At 49.6% G+C, this 15555-nt stretch overlaps 1 protein-coding gene across 1 annotated transcript; it reads left to right on the top strand.

The window, feature by feature from the left end:
- The first annotated feature begins 935 nt into the window (after positions 1 to 935).
- Zscan10 (zinc finger and SCAN domain containing 10) lies at positions 936 to 6792 on the top strand. Its single transcript, XM_087202870.1, has 5 exons — positions 936 to 1747; positions 1910 to 2188; positions 2376 to 2432; positions 2894 to 2951; positions 5093 to 6792. Exons 1-5 carry the CDS (start codon positions 1352 to 1354, stop codon positions 6619 to 6621), a joined length of 2319 nt encoding a protein of 772 aa, XP_087058996.1. The 5' UTR covers positions 936 to 1351; the 3' UTR covers positions 6622 to 6792.
- Positions 6793 to 15555: the final 8763 nt, after the last annotated feature.

Genomic DNA, 15555 nt, shown 5'->3' with positions numbered 1-15555 from the left:
GGCTGGCCTCAAACTTCCCATCCTCCTGCCTCAGCCTCCCGGAGTGTGGGGATTACAGGCAGCATGTGTCACCACACTCGGTTAGAGCATCTTCTAATGGAAACATTGAGTACATCCAGAAGACTAGCATCACATGTAACAAATTTACAGTCAAATCTATCCCATCCATATTCATATTTCCCCAAATGACTAGACTGTCTTTAAGAGCCCCTTAAAAGTATATACATCTGGGGCTGGGGATTTAGCTTAGTAGTGCTACCACTGCCTACCTCACAAGCACAAGGTCCTGAGTTTGATCCCCAGTATCCCCCTCCCCAAAGTATATACATGTGTAGCAAGGCCTGGAGGTGCATACCTGTAATCCCAGCACTTGGGAGGCTGAGGCACAAGTATCAATTGTCTTGATTTCAAGGCCAGCCTGGGCTACATAGTGTTTAAGGCCAGCCTGGAATACATAGCAAGACGCTGTATCAAAAAACCAAACCAAGGGCCGGGGATTTAGCTCAATGGTTCCACCGGCTGCCTTGAAAGCTAAGGACCCGAGTTCGATCCCTGGTACCAAACCACCCCCCCCCAAAAAAGATACATCTGGATCTAATCAAGGATTACACTTGATAGGGACAGCTCTTTAGTCTTATAGAACAGCACCCCCTATAGGCACTTATTTCTATGACAGACTGAAGAACCCAATTCTGTTTGCTAGTCTTTTGGGGGACATTGCTGAATTGCTTGTTAAAGCAGTGGTTTGACTTGTTCCTTATTTCCTGCAATGCCCTATGGACAGGACTGGATTGGATTGGAAGACCTGTCTTCCATAGTGCTATGTGCACGAGAAGGAGGGAAGGACAGGCTGATCCTCTCTGGAGGATGTTCACTTTAATCACTGGGGCAAAGAGATATAGTCTTAAGTGCTGTAGGATGGGATGATCACAGAATCGTATGATTTCTCTGCCCTTGCTGCATTGCTCTAGCTGAGACGTGATTGTAGGAGAAAGGATTCCACTGGGGAAGCTTTTTTGGTGGGGGAAATATTTAGTACTGGGGTTTGATCCCAAGGCTGTTACTCTGAGCTACAATGCTGGCCTCTTTTTTTTTTTAGGCAGGGTCTTACTAAGTCATTAAGTGGCCCAAGCTGGGTTTGAATTTGTGATCTTCTTGCCTCAGTTTCTCAGAATCCTAGGATTACAAGCATGTGCCATCTGATGAGCATCTGGGCTTCTTGATGATCCAGATTGGGTCAGCTTCCCTGCAGCAGATCCTAACCCAGGGTCTTTAGCTCCACAGGTCTGAAAGAGCCAAGAAGAGGAACCTGAGTGGGCCCAGCAACAGGAAGTGTGCATTGCAGTGAAGGATGCTGGCAGAGTCAGTGCCAGCTCCCCTGGAGCAAGAGCAGCTCGGAGCTGTCAAGCTGGAGGAGGAGGAGGCTGCTGGTCTGGCAGGTGTCAGGCATGCAGAGGCCAGGCCTCGGCCTGAGGTGGCCCACCAGCTGTTCAGATGCTTCCAGTATAAGGAGGACATGGGGCCGAGGGCATCCCTGAGCCGACTTCGGGAGCTCTGTGGCCACTGGCTGCAGCCGGCTCTGCACACCAAGGAGCAGATCCTGGAGCTGCTGGTGCTGGAGCAGTTCCTGAGCGTGTTACCCCAGCACCTGCTGGGCCGGCTGCAGGGGCAACAGCTCCGGGATGGAGAGGAGGTGGTGCTGCTGCTGGAGGGTGTGCCCAGGGACACCGGCCACTCAGGGCCACTGGTGAGAGGGGTGTGGAGAGGGACTGGTCACCCCAGAAGAAATCTGAAAACCTGACCTTCTTCTACCCACTCTCTCCTTACCCTCCTGGCTGTGTGAATCTGCTCTCTTCTCTGTCCCATTCCTTTGGAGGCCTGTCACCTAATATGGATGTATTTTCAATAGGATTTTAGTTTCAGCGCTGGCAAGAATTATCCCCGTACAGACATCATCTTGGAGGAACAGGGAGGTCCTTCCCAGATCTCCAGCTACAGTCCCAAAAAGGAAGTACCCTCAGAAGAGCCCACAGCCCTGCTGCCATTGAAGGAAGTGCCCCCATCCCAGCCATGGCCTGTCAGACCTGCTGAGCCCACAGAGTGGACACCTGCCCCCAGTTCCCGGCAGCTACTGAGCCCAGGACCCCAGGGGACACTCCAAGCCCTGCCAGAAAGCAGTGAGGAGCTGGTGCCCAGACAGGGGGACTGGATGTGTAGATGTGTGGATGAGGGCAGAAGGGCCCAGGATGGGAGAGAGCTGGGATGGCTTCATGGGCATGCGTGATGGAGGACAGACATATCCTTGCAGCCACCTGGTAGGGAGAGCTGTCTTCTAACAGTGCTTTCTTCCTCCCCCCACGCTGTTAGCCCTCCAGGGTCCCTCACTGTGGCCTGAGGAGTATTCCCGTGATCAGGAGCTGGCGGCTGTGCTGGTAAGCTAGGCTCACCCCTGCTCACCTTCTCAAGCCCAGGCACCTTCCCTGCCCTGTGCTGCTTCCCCTCCCTCACCCTTTGGTACTGGGGATTAAACCTGAGGTTTTCACACTGGCCTACATCCCAGCACCCCCACTCCCACCACCTTTTTATTTTATTTATTTATTTATTTGTTTATTTATTTATTTATTGGGTACTGGGGATCAAACTCGGAACCTTGTGCTTTCGAGGTAGGCAGCAGAACCACTGAGCTAAATCCCCTGCCCTTTTATTTTGAGACAGGTTCTCACTAAGTTGAACCTGATAGGACTTGAACTGGTGATCCTCCTGCCTCAACCTTCCAAGTGCTAGGATTCCAGGCTTGTGCCACTGTGCCACTGCTGTTTTCTTTAATTTGTCCAGTCAGGCCCTAGCACCTCATTCCTCATTCATTCACCCAGAGCCCTTGCTGTCATTACAGGAGAGCCTGACCTTTGAGGACGTGCCAGCTAAGAAGACCTGGCCTGTGCACCCTCTAGGTAAGCAGCCCCTTTACACCATCATCTTGTCTGCCAAAGGATTTTGCCCGCAGCTTCAGACCTTGCCTGGTTTATGGGCCTTGATGGAGGATCTTTTTTTTTGGTGGTGGTAATAGTTGTACTGGGAATTGAACCAGGACCTTTACACTAAGCTTCATTCCCAGCCCTTTTTCTTGTAGTGTTTGTTTGTTACCAGGGATCGAACTCAGGACCTTTTGCTTGCTAGGCAGGCACCATGCTGCTGAGCTACATCCCCAGCCCTGTTTGCTTGGGGTTTTTTTGGAGATAGGGTCTCACTTGAGGCTGGCCTAGAATTCATTATGTAGCCCAGGCTGGGAGCTCACAATGAGCCTCCCGCCTCAGCCTCTCCAGTGCTGGGATGCTGGGTTTACAGGCATGAACTGCCATGCCTAGCATCCAGCCCTTTCTAATTTGTTTGTTTGTTTATTTTTGGTACTCAGGATCAAACTCAGGACCTTGCACTTTCGAGGCAGGCAGGCACCACTGAGCTAAATCCCTGGCCCAATCTGTTTATTTATTTACTTACCTATTTTTTGGTTTTGTGAGGCAGGCACTGGAACCACTGAGCTAAATCCCCAGCCTTTTTTTTTGGTTTTTTGAGACAAGGTCTTGCTACATAGTTCAGGTTGGCCTTGAACTCACTATGTAGCCCACACTGGCCTCATTCACAGCAATCCTCTTGCCTCAGCCTTCTGAGTGCTGAGATTACAGGTATGTGGCACCACACCTGGCTCTTTTTATTTTTTATTTCAAGACAAGATCTCACTAAGTCACTAAACTGCCCAGGCTGCTCTCAAACAAGCATACAACACCATGCCCAGCATCTATCTTTCTTTTTTCTTACAATTCCTTGTGTCTGGTCTAACCATTAGATTAGCCTGGGGGTTTTTTTGTGGTTTTTTGGGGGGGGGTACCAGGGATCGAACATGGAACCTTGCGCTTGCAAAGCAGGGAGCGGAACCACTGAGCTAAATCCCTGGCCGCCAGCCTGTTAATTTTGAACTTTTAAAACAGATGGTCAAAAGGCCAGGTGTGGTGGCACATGCCTGTAATTCCAGCACTCTAGGAGGCTGAGGCAGGAGGATTGCAAGTTTGAGCCCAGCCTGGGCAATTTAGTGAGACTCTGTCTCATAAAAAGAGCTGGGGATGTAGTTCAGTGTGAAGGTCCTGATTTTAATTCCCAGTGCTATAAAAAGAAAATCAAAAGCTGGGCATAGGGGTACATGGTACTCAGAGCCACCCAGTTACTCAGGAGGCTGAGGCCAGGAGTTTGAGGCTAGCCTGAACAATGTGGCCAGACATCGTCTCAAAAAACAAAACACAAGTATAGGGCCAGAGGTGCAGCTCAGTGGTTGAGCACGCGTCTAACATGCACCAGGACCTAGATTCAGTCCCTAGTACCCATGGGGTATGGTGGTGCATGCCTGTAATCCCAGCACTCAGGAGGCTGAGGCAGGAGGATCACTGTGAATTTGAGGCCAGCCTGGACTACATAGCAAGGCTCTATCTCAAAACAAACCAAAACCCCCCAAAAAAACAACAACAAAAACTAGTACTGGAAAAAACAAAAGCAAAACAAATAAAATAGTGGTCAAGAGAGTGCCTGTCTATGGATATTAGGTTTCCATTTGGAAGTAGTAGTGATAGCTACACAACATTGTGAATTTGCTAAATGGGCCCAAAATGTATGCTTTAAACTGGTATTGTGATAAATTTTGTTATGTGTATTTTACTGAAATTTTAAAAAGAAAAGTGGTAAAGAAAAGACCTTTTCAGCCGGGAATTTACTTCAGTGGTTTCACCGCCTGCTGCGCAAGCGCAAGGACCCGAGTTCGATCCCCAGTACCAAAAACAACAACAACAACAACAACAAAAAGAAAAGAAAAGACCTTTTCATTTGAGGCCCCCAGCCTCTGTCTTCTGGCCCGCTTTGGAGGATCTAGGATTTCTGGTACCGGGGATCAAACTTGGGTCCTTCCGCTTACGAGGCAGGCACTGGAACCACTGAGCTAAGTCCCCTGAGATCTGGGACTCCTTACACTCATTGGCCCATCCAGTCCTGGAGATTCCCAGAGCCCCTCGGGAGAGATCTGACTTTTCTGTGTTTGCTTTTTTCCCAGGATTTGAAAGCAGAACTCCAGACAAGGAGGAATTTAAAATGGAGGAGCCCAAAGAGGCCGCCTGGCCTACTGTCACCTCAGTAGAGTCCCAGGCAGACACCCCTGAGTCGGCAGGAGAGCCTCTCACTCAGACAGTGGGGCATGAGGCGAACGGCACTGGTGGAGGAGGTACCCCTCTTGGCAGCAGTGTTTCGGAAGGCACCTCTGAGTCAGAGGCCAAAATGCAGTTCATCTGCACGGAGTGTGGGGCGAACTTTCCGCAGCTCTCCCGCCTGAAGAAGCACCAGCTAAACTCGCACCCGGGCTCACGCTCCTTCCTGTGCCTGTGCTGTGGGAAGAGCTTCGGCCGGAGCTCCATCCTCAAGCTGCACATGCGCACACACACAGATGAGCGCCCCCACGCCTGCCACCTCTGCAGCCATCGCTTCCGCCAGAGCTCCCACCTGGCCAAGCACCTGCTCACTCACTCCTCAGAGCCCGCCTTCCTATGTGCCGAGTGCGGCCGCGGCTTCCAGCGCCGCTCCAGCCTCGTGCACCACCTCCTGCTGCACGCCCAGGACCTAAAGCCCACGCCCACCCCCGAGGCGGAGGCCAAAGAGGCGGAGGTGGCGGTAGTCCTGTGTTCCCACTGCGGGCAAACCTTTCAGCGCCGCTCCAGCCTGAAGCGACACCTGCGCATCCACGCCAGGGACAAGGATCGTCGGGGAGCAGAAGACTCACATGGCCTTAACTCTGGTCGCGAGCGCAGGCCCCATGCTTGCGGTGACTGCGGAAAGGCGTTCCGGCGCAGCGAGCACCTGGTGACTCACCGGCGCGTGCACACGGGCGAGCGGCCTTTTTCGTGCCAGGCCTGCGGCCGCCGCTTCACCCAAAGTGCACAGCTGGCCAGTCACCAGCGTGTGCACACCGGCGAGAAACCGCACTCCTGCCCGCAGTGCGGGAAGCGCTTCCAGCGGCGCGCCGGCCTCGCCCGCCACTTGCTGACCCACGGCGGCCCACGGCCCCACCGCTGTGCGCAGTGCGGCAAGAGCTTCAGCCAGACCCAGGACCTGGCCCGCCACCTGCGCAGCCACACTGGGGAGAAGCCATGCCGCTGCGGCGAGTGCGGCGAATGCTTCAGCCAGAGCGCCCACCTTGCACGACACCAGCGCATCCACACCGGGGAGAAGCCCCACGCCTGCGACACCTGTGGCCACCGTTTCCGCAACAGCTCCAACCTGGCCCGCCACCTCCGCAGCCATACGGGTGAGCGGCCGTACAGCTGCCCAACCTGCGACCGCAGCTTCCGGCGGAACGCCCACCTGCAGCGCCACCTGGTCACCCATGCAGGGCGGGCGCAGGAGCTGGAGGCCCCCCAGGAGTGTCACGAGTGCGGCAAGACCTTTAGCCGCAGCTGCAACCTGCTCCGCCACCTCCTAGTGCACACAGGGGCCAGGCCCTACACCTGTGCCCAGTGTGGCCGAGGCTTCAGCCGAAATTCGCACCTGCTGCGCCACCTGAGGACCCATGCCCGTGAGACACTGTACTAGCGGTGGCCGTGGTCTGGCACCAGCCCCACGTGTCCCTTCTAAGATGTCCCCGTCACGCCTGCCTCTCTCTGGCTCCTCCACATCTGTCCCCCACACCACTCCCACCCCAAGCCTTTTTCCCTGGTCTCAGGAATGCATTTCAGTACCCAAAGTAAAACTGCTCTCTTGAAAGTGGTTTCTGCCAGTGTGGTGGTGCATGCCTGTGATCACAGTGCTCAGAAGGCTGAGGCAGGAAGATTGCCCAAGTTTGAGGCCAATCTGGGCTACAAACAGTGAGTTAAAAGCTAGCCTGGACTACATAGTGAGACCCTGTCTCCAAAAATTTTCGTGCTCTCTCTCTCTCTCTCTCTCTCTCTCTCTCTGCTGGGGATGGAACTCAGGGCTTCACCCATACTAGGCAAGTGCTTTACCATTGAGCTACACTCCAGATCCTTTATTTAAGTTCACCACAGTGCATCTGTCACCCTTCCTAATGTGACACACCTGTGTCTTTCTCCTTCACCCACACCAGCATGTCCTTCAGGCTGTAGAGTGTTCTGACCAATACAGTGTGCACAATCTAGATGGGGCTCTATGTTTTGTTTTGGTTTTTTTTGGTACCAGGGATCGAACTCAGGTCCTTGCCCTTCCGCAGCAGACTGGGAAACCACTGAGCTAAATCCCCAGCCAGATGGGGCTCTTTAAACTGATTAAAATGGAAGGAAATATTAAGTCCCAGGTTCTGAATTGCTGTGGGAACCTCTCATCCTGGAAGTTTAATAAGTGTTTCAAGTTCACAAGGCAACAGGTAAACAGAACTTGCCTGAAGGCCAAGGCAGGGTATCAACCATGATCCTCTTAATCCATGTTGGTTTGGGCATTGCCCCACCCCTCCTTGCTAGCCACCAGGCGATCTCAGCTGCCTGCCTGCCACTAACTCAGCTGACTTCTAAAAATCAGGTGTGAAAAACTTCTAAGCCTGTTTCTTTACTCGGCTGCTTTGCAGCAACCACCACCACACACACACACACACACACATACACTGGGGATTGAACTCAAGGCCTTCAACCTGAGCTACATCCTTAGCCCTTTTGTTCATTTTTTAAAATTTTGAGACAGGGTTAGTACAGTTAGAAACAATGGAACTAAGGAAGTCATTCCCTTCCACTAATTTAATTTTAAACAACATCCCAGGATCATTCTTCCTTCCATTGTCCCTTGAGAGGTAGAGAATCATATTAAAAAAACCCAGTAAATCTCTGATGGTCTAGGCAAAAGCACATGCATACTGTATCTCCTAGCGTGACCTTCAGTTACCTTTACCCTACTCCAACCTTACTAAGGGCTTATGAATAGGCACTACATATCATATGTGTAATTAAGATCAGAGTGAATTCTGGGACAGACAGAGCCCTGAGACAACAGCCCCCTGTCAATCATACCAAGAGATTTGGGGGAGGCACCTGAGCTAAGGTGCAATCCTTTCACTTCTGAATGCTTGATTTATCTGGGGGCTGCTGCTGTGTGCTATGTTCTGTGTGCAGTGCTTTTGTTTTCCTATCCCCCCAGCACCACTTTTCTGTTCGTGCCATATCTTGTGGGCATGGACTTCCCCTGAGCACAGCTTCACCTAATCTTCAATAAATGTAGCTGCTAAAAAAATTTTTTAAATGTAGCTGCTTTCCACTTGCTGTCTGGTGTTCATTTACAATTAACTCCTTGCTCATTGTACACAAGAGCCTAAGTTATACCCACTAAATCCACCACACAGTAACAGGGTCTTGACAAATTGCCTGGGCTGGCCTGGAATTTTCCATCCTTCCGCCTCAGCCTGTCAAGGAACTGGGGTTATATGCATGTGCCACTTGCCTAGCAAGGTGATTCTTTTTTTCCATCTTATTTGTGAGTGGAGAGAGAGCATTGAGGATCCAATCCAGAGCCTTCCACTTGCTAGGGACATGCTGTACCACTGAGCTAGAGATGGCTCTTGGGCACAATTGACAGGAAAGCTCTTAGCCCTGAGAAGGTCTATTTTTTTTTTGGTACCAGGGGTTGAACTCAACCTTGTGCTTGCAAGGTAGGCAGCAGAACCACTGAGCTAAATCCCCAGCCCCAGGAAGGTCAATTCTTGAGGTTGGCAGGAGGATTGGGTACAGACATTATCAGATGTCACAGAACAAGTGGATCTCATGGAAGACCTCAGACAAGAAAGTTTCAAAGAGGAAGGGTTAATTATCAAGAGAATGAGGGTGAGATGGGCTGGGAATTTAGCTCAGTGGTTCCGGTGCCTGCATGGCAAGCGCAAGGTCCCAAGTTTGATCCCTGGTAGCAAAAAAAAAAGAGAATGAGGGTGAGAGATTAGAAGAGCACATAGGACTTCATAGAACTAGAGAAAACAATCCAAAAATTCATTTGGAACCAGAAGAGACCTAGAATAGCAAAAGCAATTCTAAGCAACAGAGACATGGCTAGGGTATCACAATCCCCAACTTGAAACTATACTACAAAGCTACTGTGATAAAATCAGCATAGTACTGGCAAAGAAACAGACCCGAGGATCAGTGGAATAGATTAGAAGATGCAGAAACAACTCCAGACATGCTCAGCCACCTCATCTTTGACAAAGGAGCCAACCACACTCATTGGAGGAAAGATAGCCTCTTTAATAAATGGTGTTGGAAAAACTGGATTTCAACATGCCAAAGATTAAAACTAGACCCATACCTATCACTATGCACTAAACTAAGATAGAAGTGGATTAAAGATCTAAATATTAAGACAGAAACACTAAACTTACTGGAAGATAAGTTAGGTAGAACTCAAAGACATTGGCATAGGAAAAGACTTTATGAACAAAATCTCAGTAGTACGGGAGCTAACAAAGAATCAACAACTGGGATCTCATCTTACTAAAAAGCTGCACTGCAAGAGAAACCACCAACAGAGCTAACAGACAACTTACAATGTGGGAAAAAAATTTTAGCAGCTCTACTTTAGACAAAGGACTACTGTCTAGAATATATAAAGAATTGAAAAACATCAGACCCCCTAAATTCAAAGACCTAATTCAAAAATGGGCATCTGAAATGAAGAGACATTAATCAAAGAAGTAAAAGCAGCAAATAAACATATGAAAAAATGTTCAACATCAGTGGTCATTCGAGAGATGCAGATGAAAACAACACTGAGATTCCACCTCACCCCAGAAAGAATGGCTGCTATCAAGAAATCAACCAATAACATGCTGGCGGGGGTGTGGAGAGAAAGGAACCCTTCTCCATTGTTGGTGGGAGTGCAGACTGGTGCAACCACTGTGGAAATCAGTATGGAGATACCTCAAAGAACTAGAGCTAGAGGTCCCATTTGGATTTTTTTGTTTTGCTTTGTTTTTTGGTACCGGGGATCGAACTCAGGTCCTTGCACTTGCGCAGCAGGCGGTGAAACCACTGAGCTAAATCCCCGGCCCTAGAGGTCCCATTTGACCCAGCTATTCCCCTGCTGGGGATCTTCCCAAAAGAATTAAGAGAATCATACCACAGTGATATACGTGCACCCATGTTTATAGCAGCACAGTTTGTAATAGCTAAAGCTTGGAAACAGCCCAAGTGCCCATCAACTGGAGACTGGATAAAGAAGATGTGGGTTTTTTATAAAATGGAGTACTACTCAGCCATAAAGAATGAGAAACTAGAGACACTTATAGCTAAATGGATCCATATCGAGGCCATACTCTTAAGTGAAATAAATAGGACACACGTGTAAATACTGAATAGTTTCTCTAGCGTAAGAAACTGAAAGTGTAAATAAGAATTAAAATTATTAAAATAAATAATTGATAATTTTAAATAGGAAGAAAAGGTCCAAAGGGGTAGGGGTGGTGGGAGGGGAAGGGGAGAGGAAAAATTATGAGAACAGGATAAAAAAAATGGAAACGAAGTCTGTGTAAATAGGGAAGGGTGGAGGAGGTGAAGGGCGCATAGGCAATGGGGAAAAAAAATAAGAACCAAGATGCATCATGTACAGGTACAAGCATCCAATGATAAATGTAAATGTATTGTATACCTAAAATGTACCAATAAAAGAATTTAAGGGGGAAAAAAAGAAAAAAGCAGAAAAAGAAGAGCACATAGGATATAAAATTATCATTTATTGAGGACCTTCTGGTGTCAGAGAATGTGCTGGGTTACTGAGAGGAACAGAGCCTGAAATACGATGGGAAGAGGACATCTTCAAAAGGCCAGGGATGTCAGGGATTTAGCTCAGTGGTGTTGCCGCCTGCTCAGCAAGCGCAAGGACCCTAGTTGGATCCTTGGTACCAAAAAAAAAAAAGGCCAAGGAGCTGGACATGGTGGTGCACCCCTGTAATCCCTGGAGACTGAGGCAGGAGGATCATCATGAGTTCAAGGCCAGCCTGGGCTACATAGTGAGTTCAAGAATTCAAGGCCAGCCTAAACTATAAAATGAGATCCTGTCTCAAAACGCAAAAAAAAAAAAGTGAGATCCCTGCAGAGGAAACTGTATGTGCAAAGGCCCTGGGAAGGGAGGCACCTGGCCTGCAACTGGACCATATTTGTCCTAGAGAGGAAATGTTCAGGGAACTGATGATATGGGGTCTGATAGGCCAGGGGAAGGGGGTGTTATGTGTGGAAAGACATGCTGAGGTTTTGAGGCAGGGGATGAATTCATTCCTACCAATGAAATCATTTAGGCTTTGACTGCTGCATGGAAATGGTTTGAAAGAGACAAAGACAGAGAGACCAGCTAAGAAGCCATTACCCTTGGCAAAGGGTTGTGGTGATGGTGACCATAGCATGGTGGGAGAGTTTTAGAGGTAAGAAGCCAAGTAGAGGTTGTAAGGGAGGGGTAAGTGGAGCTTTGACTAGGGTCATTGGAGAAGTGCAGGACAGGATATGAAAGAACTTGAACAGTGGCAGCCAGGAGAGTCAAGGTCATGGGAAATGCAGGGTTAGGACCTGGTGGTGGGCAGCCCCTTGAAGCCAGGGAAGAGGCCAGATGTGGGCCTTCCTGTCGAAAGGAACACCAGGATGAGAGGGTAAAAGGGGGGAGAGCCGCACCTGGCTTTGAAGGAAAAATAGCCCCTCGAAGTCCGGCATGGTAATCCATACCTGTCATCCCAGGCCCTGTCGGAGGCTGGGGGAGGAGGATTGGAAGTTCAAGCCCAGGTTGGCAACTTAGCAACTTAGACTTTGTCTCAAAATAAAAAAATAAAGGCTGGGGATTTAGCTCAGTGGTTCTGCCACCTGCCTGGCAAGCACAAGGTCCCAAGTTTAATCCCCGGTACCAAAAAATAAATAGTTAAATACAAAGGACCAGAGATGTAGCTCAGTCTAAAAGCCCTGGGTTCAATCTCCAGTACTGCCAAGGAGGAAAAATAAAAATAAAAAGCCCCCAGATTGGGGTGTCTTCCTTCCAGGAAAGAGTGGGGCCAAGAGGCCCCCTTGGCTACCTCTTCCCACAACTGCACATAGGGACCAGAGCAAATAGGGTCCCTCCAGGATTAACAGGGCCACCATGAAGTCAGTGAGAGAGGGTCATTGTCCAGCCATTCCTGTGGCAGACTCTCAGCTGGGATAACTTCCAAAAATCTAGTTTCATCACTTCCATTGGAAAGAGTTGGGGAGGAGAATGGGTACTGACTCACAGAAATGTCCCAGCCCCCATGTCTGCAGGCACCCAAGCCCCTGCCACCAACTCCAGGGCCCCCAGGTCAGGCACCTCCCTCCAACCTTCTCTCCTCACAGACCTCGTGCCCAGGTCCTCCCCCTCCTTCCTGGGGCCCCAGGACCATCAGGGCAGGGCCCCACCTCACTCCACCTCATTATCTCAGCAGCTTCTGGGTGCTTCCAAACACCCCTGAGTGGGAAGCCAGATGGGTCTACATCAGCCTGAGGCAGGAAGTGGGAAAGGAGGGGGCTCTTCTGCCTCAGAAACAGCTGGAGGGGCCTTGCTCTATTCCCCCCTGAGGCCTTCCTCTATTCCCCAACTCTTTGGTTCCAGATGGGATGAGGCCTCAGGCCCCAAGATCTGACTACTGCCCCTCCCTCCTTTGCCTCCATTCTGGACTGAGTAGGTGGCCCATCCTCTGCCCTGGTTGGGGGACTTGATCATAGGGATAGGTCCAGGAGTTTCTGTGTAAGCAATTAACAGGGCACCATGTACTTGGGGAAATGGGGTGGGAGCATAGCTTGAGCCCTTGAGTTCAACCCCAGCCTGGGCAAAATAGCAAGACCTTGACTCAAAAAACAAAAAACAAAAACAAAGAAATGAGCAAAAGCCAGAGATAAGGACTTAATTTGTTCAAGCAATTTTTGTTACAGACCAGAGGGGCAAGGGTCAGAGCAACAGGCCCGACCTGCAGGGAGATTACAGGCAGGGCCCCAGGAGAATCTGAGGGATGGAGTCAAGGACTATAAAGCAAACAGTAAGCTTGAGCAGGAGGGTGAAGGTCACTGCAGAACACTCAGGGCAAGGGTGAGGAAGCCAGGGCTGTGGTGGTGCCCTACTGTGCCACGCAGACCCCACTGACCTCCCTACACTCCCAGAAAGAACCTGCCAAAGGTGACGTCCTTGAGCCCTGGAAACATAGCATCCAGCATGCCGAGAGCTCAGGCCATCGAATGGCACCTTCTCTTCACTTTCTGCAGCATATCTCAAATATTGCTACAACCTGTCACAAAAGCTCTGCTCATGCTTTGCTTGGCATAACTTGCCCTGAAAGAATCACAAGGTTCAAATTGAGCAGGCTCAAGCCCCTGCCTGCTCTCAGCCCTGACACTTGTTCCTTATCTATTCCCCTGGGGTTACCTGCCCGGAATCCCTGCTGTGTCTTCAGTATACTATGGGACAGGGACACCTCCCCAACCTTGCTAGGCAGACATATTCCCACCATGGCCATCCCCTGCCACATGGTGTGAACTGGGAAGTTGCTGAACTGTAGGTCTCTGTGAAGCAGCTTGTCACCTTCTGGAGACTACCCCCACCTCCTGTGCAGAAGCTGAGGGTGGGGGCCGGGGATTTAGCTTAGTGGTTCCACCGCCTGCCTTGCAAGCACAAGGACCGGAGTTCGATCCCCGGTACCAAAAAAAAAAAAAAAAAGCTGAGGGTGGGGACATGTGCCCTGCAGCCTGATGGCAAAGTGACTCACCTGTCCATTTCTTTCATACTGATCTTTTATACATGGCACAATCAAAAGATACAGTGAATATTTAATTTAAAAAATATTACAGTAAAAGATATTTTGCCTTTAATCCTCCTCAAAATATTCTCCTTTGATTCAGATATACTTAACCCATCATTCTTGCCACTTTCTGAAGCAGTTCTGGGAGTCCTTTTTCATTTGTTTGTTTTGTTTTTTGATTTTTATTTCCATTATCGGGATCAAACTCAGGACCTTGCTCTTGCCAGACAAGCACTGTACAGCTGAGCTAAATCCCCACCCCCATTTTTGTTTTTTGAGACGGGGTCTTGCTATGTAATTCAGGTTGGCTTTGAGCCCACTATGCAGCCCAGGCTGGCATCAAACTCATGGCAATCCTCCTGCCTCAGCCTCCCAAGGGCTGGGATTACAGGCCTGTGCCACTGCATCCAGCTTGGAAGTTCTCTTTTGTGACCATCTTTTTTGTGGCTGTTTTGATGTTCTGAGTCAATTGAAGATGTTTAGGGCAATTTCTGTCAAATAAAAACATTACAGTGTGTCCTCAACCATCTTACTCACTGGATCTGGCACTGTGCAATTTATGCCTCTTCCCCAAAGTCAAAGTGACTATGAAAGGTAAATGTCTTGAGTTGATTCAGCCACAGAAGCAGCCACTGAAGCAGCCACAACAGCACAACTAAAGACACTCATGAAAGAGGACTTCCAGAACTGTTTCAGGAGGTGTTTGTTCAAAGAGAAGAGCATTGAGGCCATTAATGGCAATGTGTCTTCATTATGTTTTGTTTCTGGTACCGGGGATCAAACTTGGATACTTTCGCTTGTGAGGCAGGCAGGCGACGGCAACACAGAGCTAAACCCCCGGCCCAATGGCAATGTGTCTTTAACTGTAATACTTTTTAAAAAATGTAAACACACACCATGTTTTTTGATGTTATCTTAGTTACTTTTTCATTGCTGAGACAGAATACCTGACATCCACAAGTTAAAGGAGAGCTTTCAGCCCATAGTCGACGGGCTCCAAAGCAGGGCAGCATGGCAGAGGGGCATCGCAGAGGAGAAACAGTTCATAGCTGGCAGAAAGCAGAAAGCAGTGAGCCTGCCTTCTTCTGTCCCTTTACATTCCATTCAGGCTACAAGGCTATTGGTTGGTGCCACCTACACTCAGGGTAGGGCTTCCCTTTTCAGTAAATCCATTCAGCCACAACTAGAACTATACTAAACCAATCAGTGGACTAATTTAGTTATCGCACACCCTTAATCCATATTCAAACACCCTAAACCCAGCCATCTCCTAAAAGCCCCACCTATGAGCCCATGAGGCTTTGGGGGGACACCTAGATACAAGCCATAACATTGGCCCTTTATAATCAACGCAGCTGCCTCCATCCTGGAGAAGTGAAGAGACGCAGAGTTGGGGTCACCAGGCCTGATCCTTTTCTGCCCTAAGTCCTAGGTAAGTGGCAACCTCCTCAGCGTCACAGGCTGGGAACCCAGACCTTCACCCATGACCCCAAGCACACATGGGAACCACCTTACCATGTCGGACCTTACAGTCTCCAGGGGATCTGTGCGTGTGTGTGTGTGTGTGTGTGTGTGTGTGTGTGTGTGTGTGTGTGTGTCCTGCCACTGACCTACACCCCCAGCAAGGAAGGAACCATTTCTTTTTTTTTTGCTACCGGGGATCGAACTCAGGACCTTGCACTTGTGAGGCAGGTGGCAGAACCACTGAGCTAAATCCCCTGCCCAAGGAACCATTTCTGATCTGTGGAAAGAACAGT

Source organism: Heterocephalus glaber, unplaced genomic scaffold (assembly GCF_053883595.1).
Source record: "Heterocephalus glaber isolate CG9 unplaced genomic scaffold, H.glaber_assembly_v1.0 deba00001781, whole genome shotgun sequence".
Taxonomy (NCBI): Eukaryota; Metazoa; Chordata; class Mammalia; order Rodentia; family Bathyergidae; genus Heterocephalus; species Heterocephalus glaber.
This window is presented reverse-complemented; position numbering and strand designations above follow the sequence as displayed.